A 19,452-nucleotide genomic window follows, 5' to 3' on the forward strand; every position below is an offset into this window, starting at 1 on the left:
TAGATAAGACAGGAAAAAGAACAAGCTTTGGTAGCAGCAGGTAGTGCACTTTCTGTTACAGCAGTAGTTTTAGAAGCTGAGCAGTTTTTTTTCTGTTTATGTTCAGTGCCAGGAACAAAAATAATAATAATAAAAAAGCTCAAAATCTCAGTAATACTTGATTATAGCAGCTGTAGAAACTTAAGCCTCCAAATTCCAAGAGTAGAAGAAACTACTACTACATACTGGATGTTCTCATGATTGTTTACAGGCTGTATAGTCTACACTGGAACGGGATTGTTTTTTCCACTACTTTTTAGTTTCTCTTTGGAGGAGAAACTGACCTTCAAGCTTAGAATCTTGATGTTTCTTGCAGTTCTGTGTGCATGTGTGAACAGTGTGATACGTTCCTAATGGAACACTTATCTTCCCTTGGAATTTTAACATTGATAATAAAGTTACATGTTTTGAGAGGAGTAGCTTGAAGTAGAACATCTTTTCATGCTTGTCAAGCTTAGTGCTGAAAGGTCTCAGAGTAAGTGGTGCACTATGTAGGGATTTTTTTTTTTTTAGCCAGGGAGGGGAACATGAAAGGTACCAGTGTCTCCGTGGATTCATCATCCTGTTTTTTGGAGTACTTGGCTCCAAAAAATGGACAGTGTTGTGTCACGACTCTGAAAATATACCAATCACCTGTATGTGGTACAAACTTCAACTTTCTTGTCACCATAAGTGCTTTGGGGTAACCTACGATTCTTACAAAGTAAAGAAAAGTTTGATTTTTTTGGTGTATTTTTGTTTTTGGTGGTATTCAGAGCTGCAACTTACCTTTAGTGAAGTGGTATCTTTAGGTATAAAGCTTGATGTCTTGATTTCAATAATGCTATTTAAAAAATAATAATAAAACATCTATAGAAAATATGCGCAGTCCTCTACTCTATAAAGAATACACTTTTTGCTGATGTTAGAGATGAGTATTCCAAATACATTTATGTTATAAGTTATAAATTTTGTTCATGCTTTTATTCTTCCACTTCTTTTCCTGTCTTTAAACTACAGATGGAGGCCAAAGTAAAGGGGACACTAAGTTACAGCGGAAAAACCAGTGACTTCTGGACAAGCAAGGGAGCTGAAGCAGTTCTGGTTGGCTGACAGAATCTGCCCAGTTGGGGAAGTGCTTATTTGTCACAGGGCTGCTGTTTCTGTCGATGTTTACATATTCTGATCCCAAGCACTGTGGTGAGAGGAAGAAGAAAAAGAAAACAATACTTGATCAAAGAGAGAAGGAAAAAAGGGGGACTGGTCCTCCTCCTGGTCATGCAGACTGGTCATAGTTTGATCTCGCCTAAAGAAACAAACTTTTTTTCATTGTTCTGATTGGCTTTTAAAAGAAATTGATTGTCAAACCCACAGCAGCACAAACATATTTTTTTTCTGGGTAATCTTCAATAAAGAGTTGAAATAATGAGAGGAGCTAGAATAGGTTTCTCCATCTATTGCATGAGGTGGAATCATCTACTTTATTAGTTCCTGAAGTGCCCGGTATAAGATTATATGTAGGTCCTGAGTGTACCATATGGTTTTGGGCCAAAGATTGCGTAGAGTAGAGGTGGTGCTGGGATACTTTGCATTGTATTTAAAAACTTACAGAAATGCAGGTTCTGATGTGGGCATTCTTCTGGCTTTACAAGGCTGTTTGGCTATAGAGAGCCTACATTAATCCCAAGGAGCTGTCTTCAAAAACAGATCTCCTGGTACATGAGATGTGAGAGACTACTAGGAAACCATTTGATCCTTGCTTTTTTTTTTTTTCTTTAACATAATGATTCTTATTCAAGGGAGGAAAGGCGTTTGGAAATTTTTCATCTTACAGAAAAGGAAAAGCCACATTTTATTGGTCAGGGTAGCATTTCTTTCCTACATCTGTTTTTTTTTTAAAGGCATTCTATGATTTTCTTCTGTCTCTGTTATACTTTCTTTTCCCTTCCCTTTTGTTTATCCTACTAAAATTAAGTAGTGTTCTATCGCATCTTTTATGAAACATGGTAAGTTCTTTATCCATTTTAAATCTGTCTCATTTTTCGTGCAACTGCTCCCAAAGCCATGCATTATCTTGATTTGCTAGTAAAGGAAAGCTGAATGTGACTTACTTCAGAGCCAGGTTGATATTGCTTCAGGCATTAGCCAAAGAGGAGTCGTTCAAGAGCGACCAGAGGTGCCTTCTCTTCCGGGGGCTGATTGGGTTGTCTCCAGCATTTCTAGCCCCTGCTGGCCTGAAGAGTTTCCAACCTGAACTCTTCCTTATATGGTAGCGCAAGACTGCAAAGCTGGCTTTTTTTTTTTAATAGCAATACATGGACTGGTTCATTTGTAAGGTTAGGAAGTATCCAGCACATGTTGCACTTTTGACACTAGAACAGAACTATGCTGTTGAGTCCCTTGTGCTGTCGGATAAAAGGTGAGAATGGCAGAAACTAAAATAAATCATAAGGAGAAAGAAACAACTAAAATGGTATTATGTCCTTCTCCTTCAACCCTGAAACATTCCTTTGATCAGAGATGCTGAAATTCTTAGTACCTAGTCTTTCCAGTAGTTTGAGGTGAGTTTGAGCCAGTGACTACAGGTTGTCTCACCTTCCAGAGATACTTTGACTCACAGATAAGGAATCTTCAGTGTTTTTTGCTAGATTAACTTATAGCTTTCAGGTTACTTTTACATGTGACTTATTTTTCTTAGACCAGAGAACAATTTCTTTTCTATTTAGAGCTCATTTTAATTTTATATAAAAATATATATATACATGAATCTAAAATAATATATATTGTGTATTTAGTATAAAAATGTTGGGTTGAGCTCAGCAATAAATGTTTTTGCACAACACTTCTGTAAAAGACACATTGAATTAAAATAAGATGCATTAGTTCTTGAATTTCACTCGGTAGCGTCAGCCAATTAGATGCTTTTTAGCTAATGCTAATGTTTGTATGTGGCATGTTGATTAGATGAGCTTGCATCTCAGTCCAGGTTATTTAGAGTTGAAACATACAGCTACATAGACTCTTGCATTCCTAATAGTATGCGTATTCTGTTGAACATTATATCCCACAAGCTATGTAGAGTACAACTTTATCTGATTTTCTTTCTCTTCTCCAGGAAGGGTTGAAGGAAGAGAAGTTTTTGGAAGCCTAACAATGTTAATTCTCTGAATTCTGTCAAACCTGATACATTTTTAATAATGCAAGTAGCTAAGGGAGTTGGAGCAGTGAGCCATCAAGCAACAATATATTAAAAACAAATAAAACACCACCACAACAAACCACACTAAAAACCAAAAAAAAAAAAAGAAAAGAAAAGAAAAAAAAAACCCCAAACAACCCCGTCCTAAGAGTTCTACCTCTTCTGTGTTTTATTCATCAAGGCATCTCATTCAAATTGGCATCTTTTGTCTTCATAGTTGCTTCATGAAATTTTCAACTGGGAAACTTATAGTAACAGCACAAATTTCCTTTCAACATCCCTCTCTTCCTAGAAGTATGCCTCACCTTCAGTTGAGGGGTATCTACTCCAAATCTTGAGGGTAGGAAGTCATCCTGTCTGTGTGGCCTATTGAGTCTTGAGAAATGAGTAAACTGGTGCAAATAGGTAGGAAGCATAAAGATGACCGTACATTCTTCCTGAAGCAAGTTCAGACAGTGCACCGGAGGCTAGCTGTTTTCAGTTATATTCCTGAGCTGCTTTGGAATCAGCAGCATAGCGATGAAGGGATCTGCATTGCCTTTTCCCTACTCTCCTGTGTTAAGCCAAGCAAGACCAAATTAAAGGAAATAATAGAGTGGTTCTGAGTGACCTTTGTAGGTTGCACGAACAGGATGGAGAAGTGAAAAATTTCTGCAATGTCCAAATGCTAAATTAATTTGATGTTTTACTGTTTTCTGCACAGCAGCTCTCCTAAGGTCATTCACCCTCAGATTTTTACTACTTTTTAAGGGCCTTTGGTAATAAATACCACACTGTAGTTGTACTTATTAAATAACCCTCAGTATTCACAAGCAATAAGAAAGCCAAGTAGAGCTGTCTTTCCCAGGCAGCAGGGCTGAACTCAGTTTGGGGTCTGTACATGAGCTACCATGTCAAGCTCGCTGAAAGCCCCAAACAAATGCAAGCAATAATTTCAAACACAGGTTTTAGATGTTAAAACCCTCCGGGTAATGTTTTCTGCAACATGATCCAAAGTCCCAAAAGCCACGGTAGCTATTTCAAATCCTTTTGAGACATTTGCAAAGTAAGAAGGAAAGGTGGCAGGCTAGATGAAAAATGGGCTGCAGAATTTCTGATACCTTGGACTATTACTGCGGTATTCTCCCATTCCAAGATGCTAACGGCCTAAATCACTTTGTCCAGCCTTGTCAGTTGATTCAAGACATATGACTAATACTGAATTAAGTAAGTCACAAGTGTGGATGCTGTGGGTTTCACATCTGTTTTCTGCTAATCAGAAGTAACTTTTAATTGCCTGGGTTCTGCTTCTTGTTTGAATCCAATCAGAGTTGTCTGATGCACAGATCTGGGGGTGGGACAGGTGCCAAGAGCCTGTTTCGGTCCCTCAGTCCCATTACCTGACCCTTCCTCCACACTCCTTCTCCACTTGGTGCAAGATCCTTGAGGACATGAAAACAGAAATCCTGCAATCTCCCAATCTGACAACAGTTGTGTGAACCATTAACCCTCTTGGAGTCGTCTTGGACCCCAACTAACTTTATCACATTTGCTGCTACATTCATAAAATGAACTTTTTGGCTGTATTTATTAGCAAAATTTAATCTAGTTTACAGTTTGTTTTCTTTTGAGTAGTTTTTGCCCACAGACGGATTAGAGGTGTGGGGGTGTTTGGGTTGTGGTTGTTTTTGGTTGGTTTTTTTTTTTTTTTTTTTAGTGGGTTGTTGTGGTTTTTGTTTGGTTTTTGTTGTTGTTTTTGAGTGAATTGTTAAAGGCACAGTGGTCCCTCTCCTGTTTTTGTTCTAGAGGTGGTTGTTTTTTTGCAGATGGCGTTGCAGGAAAGCCTGCTGTTAGGCCGAGCCATGGAAGGATTCCTCCCACACCTAACTCTCATCTTTTGCTGAACTGGGGGGAAATCACTAAAGGGACACTGGCTTTTTCTTTCATAAAATGATGCAGAAGATTAAAGCAGTAGGTAAATGGCTGATTAATTAACACCTTATGCAATTTTAATTTTGAATCAACTTTAAGTTGGTAGCTTTTTTGATGGGCCCGAGCTCTGGTGAAATGGCTGTTACCCTCCATGACTTACTTGATTCAGGCCTTTGTCCTTTGTTTAAGTGCCTTTTTTTATTTTATTTCCCTACCTTCTTTAAACTGTTCTCAGAGATCCTGAAGTGCTGGAAGGCATTTTGGAGGAAAATCTTAAGCTTGCCAAGATGGCTTTATGCTGTTATACTATTTTTCCCTTTTGTAAAAAAAGAAAAAAAAGAAAAAGAAAAGAAAGAAAAAAAAAAAGAAAAAAAGAAAAAAAAGAAAAAAAGTGTGTAATGTATGTGACTCATAGCTGCTGTACCATGGCGTTGGTTCTGTATGTTTGTCCTTACTTTTCTCTCACACCTGCACACATTCACACACAGCAGTTTTCCTTAGAATCCTGTAACGCATAGTACGCCATTCTGCTGTCTCTGTTAATGTTTGCGTACAAAAAAATGAACGCTTGGGCAAAGGTGGCAGTACAGTAAAGGGGCGCATGTGTGAGTGTGTGAACTTGGGTGAGAGAAAGGAAGAAGTTGCTAATGGGAGTGGAACTTCTTGCATTTTTCTCTGAAGGTTTTAAGTTTGGGGCTTCGTTAGTTCACAAGTACAACAGACAGATTTGAATACTGGACCACTTCACACTATTCCTGAATTTGAAGCAAATGTGTGGCTGACATAACTGTAAGGAGTGGGGAAAGGGTTAAAATAGCTTTCAACAATTATGAGTGGAAATGAATTGCAAGGAATCCTGTGTACAGCTTGTCATGTCTTTTGACACTGGTTAGTGCAAGGACTCTTACTAAAATTGTCCCTTCGTACCATGTGTTACGTATAAGAAGGAACTTGTTATAACCTGCAAGAGTGCAACTACTCTGAAGTTTAACTTGACTGTATTTTGCAAGCTGCCTAAATCATTCACATCAAGTACTTGTCTTGTACCTTTTCTTGCTGAGATTTCATTTGTTTTGTTCTCTTAAAATAACGAACAGTAAGTTCATGTATTGTTAGCTGCAGAACACTAAAAACAGTGCTTGTTTCCTTGTCTCTGACAAAATTAGCAATCTGTAGTAGAACTTCTGGTAATTTTAATAATTCTGTGCTGAGGATACATGTAACTTACTATTATTGCAATCATGTGTACCTGAAATTAGCAATTGCTTTGTTGATCAAGTGCTAAACTTATATGAGCATCACTAGACTGCTAGTTCTGCGATGTGTTTCCACTAGGGAAGATACAGTTCTGAGTTGCAGTATGAAAAGGGTCTGATTACCTTCTCTTTTCAGAAACCAGAGTGAGAATGGCTAGAAGAGCCCTTCATGCTGAGGTTGACAGCCTATCTAGAGAGCTAAAAGTAGGATATCAAATACAGCATGTTCCTGTGGCTGAAAATAGCTCTACCGCTGTATCACGGTCAAGTGAACCTGCTTAAACTATGCCATAGTTTTTGTTTGTTTTTCTGTTGTTGTGGTTTTTCTAATCTTTACCAATCTAATGGCACCAGTCAGAGAGAATGCTATTGCTGGTAGCTTGTTCAGATGGAGTTAGAGTGCTTCCTTATCTGCCTTGTGTGAGCTGCTGAGAGCAACTTCAGTAGTTGGCTGCATCCACCCATGGCAGTGAATTGCACCTGCTTGTCTCTTCTGCTGTTAGTTCCTTCCAGGCATGTGTGCTCTTCATCCCGGGCTGATGGAGAGATCAGGTATCCACAGCTGGTGCTGCTGGTTGCAGTGCTTTTCACACATGTGGCTGTTCAAAAATCAGCATCTGCTACTCCAGAAATCAATGCCTAAGTAAGTAGGCTGACTTGACAACATGAAAGATTACCGTTGAGTTGGGGAGTGCTCTGGCTGTGGAAACTTCTGGTATGGCTTCATTGGCCGTGTTCTGTGACCCAGTGATACCCTGCTGCTGTAATAGCCTTTGGGGGCCATGGGAAGCCCCACTGCTGCTGTGTTACGCTGAGAGATCTCGGCATGGCAAAACCGGGGAAGCACAAAGGTTCCCTAGGGCTGTTTTTGCACACTCCTTGTAGATGATACTGTGCTAATCTTGTCAGTAGTCAAAGACATAAGTCTGTTATTTTGTAGCCATTTTTTGACAGCTGTAGTTCTACGGAGCAACTCTAGAAGAATTACGTTTTTGTGTTTTGTATCTAGAAGTGAATTTCAGCCTCTCCCCTTGCCCTCAGCTCCCGCTAATACAATAACCATTGACTAATGAGTTTTTCTTCATAGTGAAGTAATCCAAAACAAGCAGTGCACACTAACTCCTATCATGCTCCAGCATGTGCAAATATATTCTAGGAACAGGTACAATTACATTTGTTACTGTCCACTATCAAGAGAAAAAGGTGAGAGAATTGACCCAAACCAGTTGGGAGATAACACTGCTGCAGATCAGGCCAAGTAGCTGCTGACACAGCCAGAGCTCCTTTGAGACTTCTTAGATTTCACCAGTGGAGTAGGTGGTGGGAGAAGAAACATTCTTGTGTTCTCAACTTTCTCCAGATAAGGCCTTAGTTTGATTAGTAGTCACTAATATCAACTATGCAGATAAGTATTCATTACATATTTAAGTGTTACATGCATTCCTTCCCCCAGCTACCCTGTTAACACATGTTGAAGTTTTACCCAAAGAAAATGGAATATTTTTTGAATGTCTTTAAAACTCCTTTTGCTAAAGTGAAGAAAGAAATTTGTATTTTAAAAAAGAAACCCTCTTGCTGGTGCAACACCTACTGTTGAACCTCGTGAAGTTGCTTCATGAGGGAAGCTAAAATTGCCTCTTGTGACAGGTTTCAGTCTGAGAGCTTTTGGATTATTCAGCTCTCAGAATTGGTTTTAAGAAGCCGTAGTGATGTTGTTTATTAATGTGCAGATTGGATACGGGGAGAAGATAATGAGATCCTGTGTTTCCTTCCAGTATCAGAAGTGAATTAAATCAGTTTCTCAGTTAAATGAAGTTACTTCTAAACAAGGGCAGGTATGAGCTACACAGTAGCTGGATCTTCAAATAAAAGCAGAATTGTGATTCTCCCGGTATTCCTGACTGATCTTTTAGTCTTGTATGTAACTACAAATAACAGTTTAGCTCGGAGATGAGAACCGTAGTGTGTGTATTATGGCCGGTAATTCCATCATGTAGCAATTAGTACCATGTTCTTGCATAGTTCTCAAGATCTCTGTTGAAAATAGATGGAGAAATACTATTTTTGGACTACTATTAAAAAAAAAAAATTCATTACTACTATTTTCTCCAAAAAGTCTACTGAGCAGTTATATTTTAGCTGTTAAATTAGTACCCTTGTTCTGTGATTTGTCTTTTGTAGTCTTCTTACTGAGGGTTAGAAGCATTTCATGAGTAATCCTTAAAATGTTGGTATTTTCTAGCTTAAAGTCAGGTTGCTTATAATAAAAGGGCATCTGTGATTATAACTTCTGGTGATACAAAAGCATGATGTTCAGAATATTTCACTGAAGATACAGGTGTGGATGCAAGTCCCTGCAGTTCTGCCTGCTGATGAGGCTGAGTCAAGAGCAGAGCTTCCAAATAAATCCCTGCCTATCCAGCTAGTGGCATTGGGGTCCTCCCACTGACAGAGGTCTAGCCTCTACTCTTTGTTGTCACATTTAGGATATGTATTCTTAGTGAGTTTGAATAGAACCAGCTTAACCCCACCTGACTTGCTGATCCCCGGGTGAATCAAGGAAGCTATGTAAAGTCAACAGCAGAGAAAATGGTGGACAAAGCATTTTCCTGCCTTTCTTGGTGTAGCTTGAAACAGTTGGTCACTTGTCTTACAGACAGAACTAGTGTTCTTTGTAGACCTCTGCCCCAAGCAAAGGGGTGCAATATGGCAAACCTCTTTGAATTGGTGATTCCTGTGATGTTCTACTCAATTCAGTGTGAATTTGCACCAGGTCACCTTCCTCCTTTTTAATACTTGCCTATTTCAGATCGTAAGGCTTAGTATCAGAATCCTCACAGCCAGGTGCTTACCTGGCTTGCTCTCCAGAGAAACTCCCCTGTGAAATGCTCCCCTCTTGTGACCGCAGGCCTGAACAACCAAATGCAGCTACGGTTGGGTGATTAGCACCACTTTCTTTTGGATTTTTAGAGAGGCGTGTTCCACTAACGTCAAGGGATACTGTGTTTTAAATGTGTGATTTCCTTCCTCTCTCCTTATAAAACTGGACCTGAACACAAGTTTTGAGTTGTTGCTTTTTTTTTTTTTTTTTTGGTAATAATCTCAGGACCTGAAAGATTGTAGCATTTAGTGTGTCTTAAAAATGATGTACTGTACCAGCCATGGATTTTGTAAATACACCTGTCTCCCATTTTTGTATTTTAATTTTTTAAAAAATGTGTAAGGCTCTTTGCCACAGGAATTGGTGCCTGCTTAATTTCCATCCTGAACTGAAGCGGGAGAAGGAAGAAGCTGCTGCCACAAAAGCCTGCATCGGTTCCAAACGTGTACAGTTCTGGTCAGTTTAATGACTGTTAGTTTTTTAATTGGGAAGCCAGTTTGTTCTCTTGCACATTCCCAGCTGTGGCGAGCAAAGCCCTATCAGGGACACTAATTAAATCTCTTGTGACTGCTCCGTGTTTTCGCTCCTTCCAGATGCTCAGGTCTCCATCCCTGAGACAGGTGGTGGTTTCAGAAGTCGGGGTTTTGGGGCTTCTGCAAGAAGAGCTGCAGAACATTTCTTCTCTTAGTGCTTTGGTCCAAACAGGTAGTGGTGTTTGTGTCCTACAAGAAGCCTTGCAGGTGCTGCCTGCTTCGCCTATTCCTGGAGGGATTTTCCCTCCCCCCCCCCCCCTTCTCCATTCTGCTTTCCTGAAAGCAGATGACTTTTTGGCAGCAGTTTTGCTCTGGGATCCACGTTTAGGCAGCAGGCCCTGTTCTGCAGTAGGAGCCTTACACAGTTGGGTGTAGCTGTGCCCTGTCCTTGGTGGCGACAGGCTTTTTCATGAGTGTGTTTTCTTTTTTATCTGTTACGTGTCTGTGCTGTATTAAATAAAGAGGAATGTACATATAAGCCCTGTCTCTGTGATTTCTCACAAAATAAAAGATGAAAAGTGCACCACGTAAAGGGCTGTTGGCCTGGGCTTATTGTGGGATTTTGCTTCGTTATGAATTCGAGTGGGGAGTTCAGGCTTTCTTGAGCCGACCAACCACTCAGGTAAAGGACTTCCCGTAGGCCGACAGCACTTAACGATAACAACCTCTACCGCGGTGCCCCGCCCGCGTTCGAGGGCCTCACGGCTCCCAGAAGGCTCCGTGGCAGGGAGGTGGGGACGGAGGTGCTGTCCAATCAGCGCTCGCCAGACGTTGGCTATAATAGGACGAGGGGAGGAGGTAGGGGACAAGTAGGCGCCGGAAAAACCCTTCTTTCGTGGCAGCCCCAGTGGCCTAATGGATAAGGCATTGGCCTCCTAAGCCAGGGATTGTGGGTTCGAGTCCCATCTGGGGTGGTCTTTTTTTCCTCCCTTCCCGCTGGTTGTAGCATTGCTCTCCGTTTTCTGATGTGCGGTCGCGGCGGGGCGTCTCGACGCTGAGCAGACGGTGGGTGGGAGCTGCTCTAATTAACGTCCCGAATGCGGCTTTCGCGACCCTACTTGTAGGCCCTGCAGACAAGGCGGAAGCCCACCATCTGAGGCTGAGCCGCTTTCGTTGCGCAGCGCTCACACCACGCGCTTCGACATCCAACGTCCAGACGCAGTGGGTGGGCGGCGGCTGCTGCTTCGGCTCCGGCGCCCCTCAACGCCCTGAGCGCGCGTCGCTCCGCCCAACGGCCGAGGGGGCGCTCGACCTTCGGCATTTGACCTCTGCCGATGGGCGGAAAACTGCGCGGGCCGCCCGCTCTCTGATTGGCCGTTGCAGCGGGTTGCCGGCGGCTGATTGGCGGAGGGAGAGGAGCGGGAAGATGGCGGCGCTGGGCTCTCCGCTGCAGACGTTGCGCGGGCTGCTCCGCGAGCTGCGGCACATCAGCGGGCGCGCCTACCGCGACACGGCCGCCTACCGGCACGTCCTCGCCGCCTTCCGCGCTCACCGGGTACGGCGCGGGCGGAGAGGCGGCCTCCGGGCCCTTCCCCCGCTGCCCTTTTCCCGGTGCTATCTCCTGGCCTCTGCCGCTTCTCCCCGCAGGTGACCAGTGAGAAGCTGTGCCGGGCCCAGCAGGAGCTGCACTTCCAGGCCGCCACCTACCTGTGCCTGCTGCGCAGCGTGCGGCAGCACCAGGCCCTGCATCGCGAGTACCACGGCCGCGGGGAGCGCTCCCCCGAGGAGGTGGCGGGGTTGGTGGGCTTCAGGCTGCCCCGGCAGCCGGGGGGGAAGGGCTGAGGCCGCCCCGTGCCGCCCGCTGCTCGGCGCCGAATAAACGCCCTCGGCTCTGGAGCTGCCCTGTAGCTTGTGTGTTCTGTCCGCTTCGGGTTGGGGCCGTCAGAGCCACAGCCGGGGCTCTGCCTCTGCGTGCCGAGCACTCCTGCCTTGCCCCGTGTGTCTGTGTGCCCGCGGTGCTGGGTTGGAACAGGAAGCAAGGGGAGAAAGACTGCTGTGGAAAAGCATGCCAAAGGCCTTGCCACCGAGTGCTTAAGGAGGTATAAACTTGCTTGTTTTCTTTCCCTGAACTTGTAGGTAAGAGGACTCTGGAGTTTCCCAATGCATGAGGAATTCTGTACTCCTCCAACAGCAAAGGCCCTGTCAGGCCCTGTCTTTAGGGTGTTGGAGGGTGAGCACTGCTGCAGCAAAAAGTACTGCCTCCTATTTATTTCCATGGAAACTGCAGCAGATGCAAAGAGTATCACTGTTTGATTTCACTCTTTGTGAAATTCTCAGCTGTAAAACACCATTTTTCAACATAAGCATATGCAATAGATTTTTGCCAGCAATGAACAGCCTGCGTGCCATGCTTATCAAAGTCTGCATGGCCATCTGGAACATGGCTTGTCTTTCACGTCACTGTTGCCTCTGCTGAAGCACAGCATTCACCTCATCACGGTGCTCACATCCACTGTTTGGTCTCCATAAACATTCAGCAAAGATGAGCGAATGTCACTGGGTGCCATTTTTTCCACTTGGAGGAATTCAGTGACACATCTTTGCTTCATGCTCACTTCCATGTTAGGTGCCATTTTCTCAGCTTGCCCCTCCGTCTCAAAGCAACAAAATGTAGTGGAATACTGTGGGAAGGTACAACTTCTCCTGCCATACCACCACAACATCTGCTCTGACGTCATGGGCCAACGTAGTAAAATAGGAGGCATTACTTTCAAGCAGCCCTCGTATAAATCATGTAACAATGAGCTATAGTCACAATAATACCACTGTTCTCTCTTCTCACAATCTGGAACAGTGAATCATTTTTTTATCAGAAGAGAAATAGTAGCTGCAATTGTTGCTGCCCACTCCTCAGAAGAGTCTCGAATTCTGTGCAATACGTGTAAGAAATCTGTAATCAGGGTAACTTACAGTGGATAAGAATGTGAGGCTTGTTTGTAATTAGGGAGGAGCTTCAAGTGACACTAACAAAAGAGTGCTTGTGTTGGCTTTACTACCAGGGAAAACAAAGTGTGCTATCAGGAAGCACTGCACACAAAATGGCTTCATCTGATAAAATCAGAATAATTTCAGTTGGAAGGAACTTCTAAAGGTCACCCAATCCAAATCCCCTGCAATGAACAGGGACGACTACAGGTTGCTCAGAGCGCCCCCACCCTGACGCGTTGAATGTCTGCAGGGATGGAGCATCCACCACCTCTCCAGGCAACCTGTCCCAGCGCCACTACCCTGCTGGAGACTCTGTCCCCTTCTTTCTTACAGCCCCCTGTCAGATTCTGAAAGGCTCCTCTCAGGTCTCCTCAGCACCTTCTCTTCTCCAGTCTGAACAGCCCCATTTCTCTCAGTCTGTCCTCACAGGGAGGCATTCCATCCCTTGGATCACTTACATGGCCCTCGTCTGGATGTGTTCCCACAGGTCCATATCTCCTTCATAAAGAGGACTTCCTGTCTGGCCACAGCACTCCAGGTGAGGTCTCACAGTGCAGAGCAGAGGGCAGGATCACCTCTCTCTCCCTGCTGACCATACTCCATTCGATGCAGCTTTCGGTTAGCTTTCTGCGTTGTGAGGGCACACTGCTGACTCATGTCCATTACTTCCAAGTCCTTTTCACACAGGCTGTGCTCCATCCTTATATCCTCCAGCTTGTATTGGTAGTGGGGGTTGGCATGACCCATGTGCAGACCTCGTGCCTGGCGTTGTTGAACCTCATGAGGTTCTCCTGGGCCCACTGCTCGAGCATATCTTTGGTAGAATCCTCAGGTGTGTCAACCGCACCACACAGCTCGGTGTCATCTGCAAACTGCTGAGGGTACACTCGATCCAACTACCTAAATCCACGTGCTATCCTTTTTCCTTAACACCAGCCCAGCCCCATGCCCAGGAGATGGGCACAGCAGGTAGCCGGGGAGATCTGGGTGATGTGGGTCGGGTAAGATGTGCGCTGCAAGCCATAAGGTTTTGTAGGCTATAAACTGCATTGGCAGTTCTGCAGTCTCACCAGCCGAACAGGGGAAAGCTTTTGGTTTGTTTTACTTTCTGAGTGGATTGAGGACTCACCCCAACAGCTCCCGTATACCATAATGACGACCAAAACCAAATCTGACAAAGGAAACAATAGATCCAGGGCATGTTCAGACTGCGCGAGGAGCTCCGGGCCACGAATTTTTCCACAAACGCATTTTAAGGACTACTTCTGTGGGGATTCATTGCATCTTCCCCACAGTTCGTGTTAAATCCTGACTGGGGCGGGGCGGCTTTTTGTGTCGCCTTTTCTTTCGGTTGCACTGAGCTAAGTCTGACAGCGTAACGCGTCCCCTGGCTGCGGACGGCTGATTCACAGCTGGGTCGGTCCCTGTACCAGTCGGCGGCTGCAGCCGGGCGCTAGAGGGCAACACGGCGGCTGAAGGCACAACAAAGCGCCCGCCGCCGCCAGGCCCAACGCCGCGCACCCGCTGACGGGGCGGGCTCCCCTCGGGGCCGCCCGCCGAGCCCGTGCCTCACGGCGCCTGCGCGGAGCCGCCCGCCCAATCACCGCGCGAGAAGCCGCCCGGGCCAATCGGCGGCCGCGCCGCGCCGCGCGTCACCGCGCGTGGCGGCCAATCAGAGGGTGCCAAAGGCTCCGTCCGCGATGACGTCGAGGAGCGGGTGAAGGGGGGTGTACGACGCGTGCGCGCGGGTTTCCGTTAGCGCTGGCGCGCGCGCGTGGCAGGCGTGAGAGGAAGCGGGCGGCGAGGCGGGGGGAGGGGAGGCGGCGGCAGCGGGTCCGGAGCGGGGCAGGCTTCGCGCTCCGCCCTCCGTCCGCGGCACAGCCACAGGCAGCGCCCGCTTCGCCCCCGGCGGCGGCGTCGCCGCCCGAGTCCGCGAGTGACGCGAGGGGGGGGGCCGAGAGCCTCAGGCCTTGTAGGCCGCAGGGAGTCGGCGTGACTCGGCCGGGCCGGGCCGCCCTCGCACGCTCAAGATGTCGGCGCAGGCCCAGATGCGCGCCATGCTGGACCAGCTCATGGGCACGTCCCGGGACGGTAAGCGGCTCCGCCGGGACCGGGGGGGGGGGGGCGGGGAGGGGAGCGGGGGGAGGAATGGGGGGAGCGGGGCGGGGCCGCCGTAGCCCTCGAGGTCGCGACGGCGGCGGGCGGTGATTGGCGGCGCCGCGGGGCGGGGCTGCGTGCGGCCGCCGCCGCTCCGGCAGAGGCGCTTCCCGCGGGCCCCGCCCAGAGCGGGACCTTCTTCCGGGCGGGGCGGGGGGGCGAGCGAGAAAATGGCCCGGGGGCCAGGGCTGCGGCTGCAGCGCCGGCCTGTCGCGTTATTTTTTGACTGAAGTGTGACCCAAATCCTCGTTGCAGTCAGCAGGTGGGCCTGCTGTTGTCTCCTGAAGGGGGATTTAGTTACCAAAGCGGACGAACCGCTCTTCGTCTTAGTTTTGTTTTCTTTTTTTTCCCCCCCCCCGCAGAAACCTTTTCTCATAGCCCAGTATTTAGAGGCAGCAATTCCGAAAGAGATGTTTAGGCACAGCCAGGCTTCTCGTCGGTGAAAGATTCGATGGCAGTGGTCTGTAATCCAGAGAGCCTGGGGACCGCTTGAGAACAGGGGGTCCTAATAAGCTGTGTCGTACTTCATTTATAAATGAGAGAATACCGCACCTGAGGGCTGGCAGTAATTAGAGATTACATGGGCGTTCTGCATGCTGTAGTTCCTTCTGCAGGCACGCTGCGTGTTTATTGAAGCTTTGTGTGGAGTTAATGATTATTATCTGTTTCCTCATGCACTCCCTGGGCAGGATGCATGTGCTGGTGGTCAGTTGTTGGGACTGGGGCAGTACCACCTTCCTGACAGCTCTTTTAATCTAGAGTTTTAAATATAACAAACCTCCTAGCAAAAAGCATTCATGATGTATTGCGTAAGAGTGTCCTGTGTGGAGACAGGAGTTGGACTTAGGGACCGTTATGGGTCCCTTCCAGCTCAGGGTATTCTTTGATTCTATGGTAAGCGCATTGGAAAATTACCGTTATGCAGAAGTTGCCTTCTAGAGCAGTGCTGGCTGCTGAGCTGTCAGCATGCAGGACCTGATGGAGCACATTGCTCTTGCCCCTGAAGATTCTGAGTGCTTCCCGTTGCAGCTGTGCGTGGCTGCACACTCAGCATGGCAGGATAACACTGTGCTTGTGCAATTCAGCTCATTCCAGTGTTGGTACCCGGATGGCTGTGTCAGAGAGCTTCTGAGGGCTGCATGGAAGCTGTAAATGCAGGAGACACTGTTGCAGTTTTTGAATGTGTTTTCCATTGGGCCACGGGAGAAGAATGTGATTTACCTCAGAGAACCGCTAAAAACTGCGAAATGACAGTTAGGTTTAAGACCTAAACTGGGAAAAACAATGTCATACTAATTTCCTTTGCTTTTGTGAGAAAGCGGTTATTTTGCTGATAACAGTACTCCCCCTTCCCACCCACCTACTAAATCCAGAACAGCGTCTGCTGAACTGAAACTGACTGGTGGGACAGGAAGCTTCTAAATAGCACTGTCAGAATGAGGAAAGACAGGGAGAAAAGGCTGTTTGTAGTACTGGCTGCCATTATTGAATTAAGTGGGGAATTGAGGATCTCAGTGTAACACCACTCTAGGTCTTAAAAAATAAAAAAAAGTAGTGGAACATTATTTAATCTAAAATGCTCCCAGGGACTGAACATCATCCTTTCGAGTGAAGCTGGTACTTAATAAATTCAAGGCCACGCTCAAGGTCATTGAAATACTGCTAACCCTGAGAGTAAAGGGGTTTTAATTTCTTCTTCCCCATTCCCTCCATCACCTTTGACAAATCCTCTGTAGCAATATGCAAACCACAGCTTTCAGTGGGATGGGGCTGTCCGTCTCCTGGATAGGTCTGGATAGGTCGCAGTTCTTGTTTTCCCCCTGCAGCTGTTCCCATTGCCTTTCATTTTCCTCTGCTTGGCCATAGAATCAACTTTTAAATGCTTCTAAAAATCGTCTTTGGGTGGGATTTGTGTCTGATGTTGTTCAGAATGACCAAAATGTGTCCCCATTAATAGAATGTTGTACTCACCACGGCCTGGTGGTGGGGTTTTTTTGGTGAGGGAAGGTACCTAGAATGTGCAAGCTTAACATTCTCACCCGTATGGGAGAAGGGAAATTGGACATCTGGCGTCTTCTGTGAGAATAGCACTAACTCAGAGGTGAACTCAAAGCAAATGATGTTGCTTGAATATGTGGCCTATGTCACTTTTTCAGAGCTTATAATATTCTCTGTAGAGGATATGCTCCAAAAGTGAAGTATTCAAGCAATGTAGTTACTAAATGCTGCTAAATCTTGTTGAGCTCTGAGAACGCCTAAAGTCACTGTTCAGTATTGGTCAAAGAGAATACCTGCCTTGCTGTAGGAATACTTACAAGGACCAAACTCAGCGAGGAGCTTCTCTCTTTCAAACAGAATTAACTGCCCAGTGTGTGGCTTCCCAGAACCGTGCCGTGCTGGGCCTGCCCCTCTGCTGTATCCTTTCCCCAGGGGCCCTATGACTGTGGGCAGGGAGAGCTGAGATCTGCGTTCTTTGGTAGCCTGCTCCTTCCCGGCCTGAGTTCTGGCAGTGGAGGGATGCACTTGGGGTCAAACTGCTCTCTCCATGTGTGCTGCCTGGTACCTGCTGGGAGGGGCTTAAGTATGAACTGCTGAACAGATACTGTGGGTTCCCCAGATATTGGGAAATAACAAGCACAGAAGATAAGGTACTGACCCTATGTACTTACATCCAAGTGTTTTATTCATGTTGTTTTTCACCGCTAGCAGTTAAGCAAAATGACTTTTGTCACACCTGACAGTTGTTAAGAGATGATTTGAAGGTGAATTTAGTGCTGATGACCAGGGCTGTGTGAATTTGTCACTCAGAGATATATGGAGTAAGCTGAGAGACAGAGACTGACAAGTATGAATTTTTAAGTTACTTTAAATAACTTTTCAGCTCTGAGATTCACAAAATAGTCTTAATAGCATGGTTAGGTAGTGCCTTTCTTGTCATCCCCATGCTCTAGAAAATGGGAATGATCCTTGCAAATAGGTTTGCAACTGTTACAGGTTGTGATTTTGCTTCTCAAGTGAAATCTTCACCTCATGCAGTGAGTACCCCAGGAGTAGTTACTATTATTTTCATAGCGGCACAGCAGGGTCGCTGCTTCGGAGAGTAGTGCAGGCCCAGGTGAGGCCGGGGCACAACACCTTGAAACAGCCCATACTTTTATATAATTAGCACTACACCAAAGCCATGTTCTAGTCTAAGACCATGGCAAACTAGCAAAGTTGATGAGATTCTGGATAGATAGATAGATAAATATAGAGAGATAAATGGTGTGCTTTTGAAGTTTGCCTGTGGTCACAAAAATGTTCTGTCAAGCTTCCTAACAAATAGTGCACTGTGTGACTAGCAGGAACTTGTTAATCTTTGGAGCCTTTAAACGTTTGGAACACGTACGTAAGAAGTAGCAGTCAGCCCCTCTGTGCTTCACCTGCTGTTTGTTTGAGCTGTACTTGGCGACATTAACCAAATCCTGTAACTGTGGCTAGCAAAGCATTTCCTTGTTCTCTGTGATCTTCTTGCACTGGAAGTTCTAAAATGCAGCAGAGATCTTTGCAGGCAAAGAACTTCAAAGAGCGTGAGTTTATCTTGTGTAAATTTTGCATGAAACTTTTATCAAGAGACCTTAAGAGCAAATCCTCAGGAAATGTAAATTGGCCGCTAACACAGAGCTGCCTGTGTGACTGTGCAAATCTAACCTCTTCGTGAGGAGAGGGAAATAATGGCTTTTGTGTCACCGCCGAGTGAGTGCAAATACCTTCCTAGGACCTCCTGGCAAAGGAAAAGCAGGGAGAAGTACCCTGAATGTGTGAATTTCAGCTAAACCCACCAAGCGTGGAACTGATGGCAACTCAGATCTGACAGTAATAGCCACACATACTTGGTGTAAAGATTATTTAGTAATCTGGCGTGGTTGGATGGCTTGAGAGAAATGTTTGTGCTCAGTGAGTTGTGCCTATTTGCTGGCTTCATTAGTAAGTTTGAGTAGCCCAGCCCTTAGAGGTGCGTCAGGTATTAGCGGCGCTAAGTCAGAATTAGCTTCCCATCTGCAGCAGCAGCAGTACCTCCTGGGGCTGTGTGAGGTTCTACTAAGGAAAGATGCTGAGTGTTTGTTATACGATGCTTGCTTTGCCAATAAAATTTGATACGCAGTCTTTAACATGATACTCCATGGTCGGTAGATTCACGTTTGTTCTGCTGGACCGTGATTAAAATCTCCGAGGGCTGCTCCAAAAGCAATGCCTCCTATTTTAGTATGTTGGCCCACATGTTGGAGGCGGATGTTGGTGGTATGGCAGCAGGCGGGCAGGCTGACAAAATGGCGTCCGGTGTGGAAGTGCGAGTGAAGGAAAGGACATTGAATTCCCCCATGTGGAAAGAATGGCACCCGTTGATATTCACTGACACTTGCTGAAGGTTTGCGGGGGCCAAACAGTGAGCGTGAGCACAGTGAGGTGGTGCATAGTGCATTTCAGCAGCAGGGACAGCAACAGGGGGTCACCCCTGCTGGTGCAGATTTTACAAGTGTGGCATGCAGGCTCTTGTTCCTTGCTGGCAAAAACGCGTGGCTAATAACA

The 19,452-nt window shown here is 46.0% G+C and overlaps 3 protein-coding genes and 1 non-coding gene across 6 annotated transcripts in view; all 4 read left to right on the forward strand.

Moving 5' to 3' along the window:
- UBN2 (ubinuclein 2) overlaps positions 1-10,276 on the forward strand; it is a 56,791-nt gene extending 46,515 nt beyond the window's left edge. Inside the window, exon 16 of one of the 2 annotated variants that reach the window (XM_015285016.4) lies at positions 1,039-10,276. In XM_015285016.4, coding sequence (XP_015140502.2) covers positions 1,039-1,088 — 50 coding nt within the window. In that variant the 3' untranslated portion in view covers positions 1,089-10,276. The remainder of the gene's footprint in view (positions 1-1,038) is intronic. The other variant, NM_001277750.2, reaches the window with a different exon arrangement.
- Positions 10,277-10,639: 363 nt separating this feature from the next.
- Positions 10,640-10,712, forward strand: TRNAR-CCU. The gene has a single exon. It is a non-coding gene; the product is annotated as a tRNA-Arg (tRNA).
- A 429-nt stretch (positions 10,713-11,141) lies between these two features.
- FMC1 (formation of mitochondrial complex V assembly factor 1 homolog) lies at positions 11,142-11,634 on the forward strand. Its single transcript, XM_015289305.4, has 2 exons — positions 11,142-11,293; positions 11,386-11,634. The coding sequence occupies exons 1-2, from the start codon at positions 11,165-11,167 to the stop codon at positions 11,578-11,580; spliced, it is 324 nt and encodes a 107-aa protein (XP_015144791.2). The 5' UTR covers positions 11,142-11,164; the 3' UTR covers positions 11,581-11,634.
- Positions 11,635-14,480: 2,846 nt separating this feature from the next.
- Positions 14,481-19,452, forward strand: part of LUC7L2 (LUC7 like 2, pre-mRNA splicing factor) — a 31,260-nt gene continuing 26,288 nt past the window's right edge. Inside the window, exon 1 of one of the 2 annotated variants that reach the window (NM_001030755.2) lies at positions 14,481-14,817. In NM_001030755.2, the coding sequence (NP_001025926.1) occupies positions 14,757-14,817 (61 nt within the window). In that variant the 5' untranslated portion in view covers positions 14,481-14,756. The remainder of the gene's footprint in view (positions 14,818-19,452) is intronic. The other variant, XM_040696384.2, reaches the window with a different exon arrangement.

Source organism: Gallus gallus, chromosome 1 (assembly GCF_016699485.2).
Source record: "Gallus gallus isolate bGalGal1 chromosome 1, bGalGal1.mat.broiler.GRCg7b, whole genome shotgun sequence".
NCBI lineage: Eukaryota > Metazoa > Chordata > Aves > Galliformes > Phasianidae > Gallus > Gallus gallus.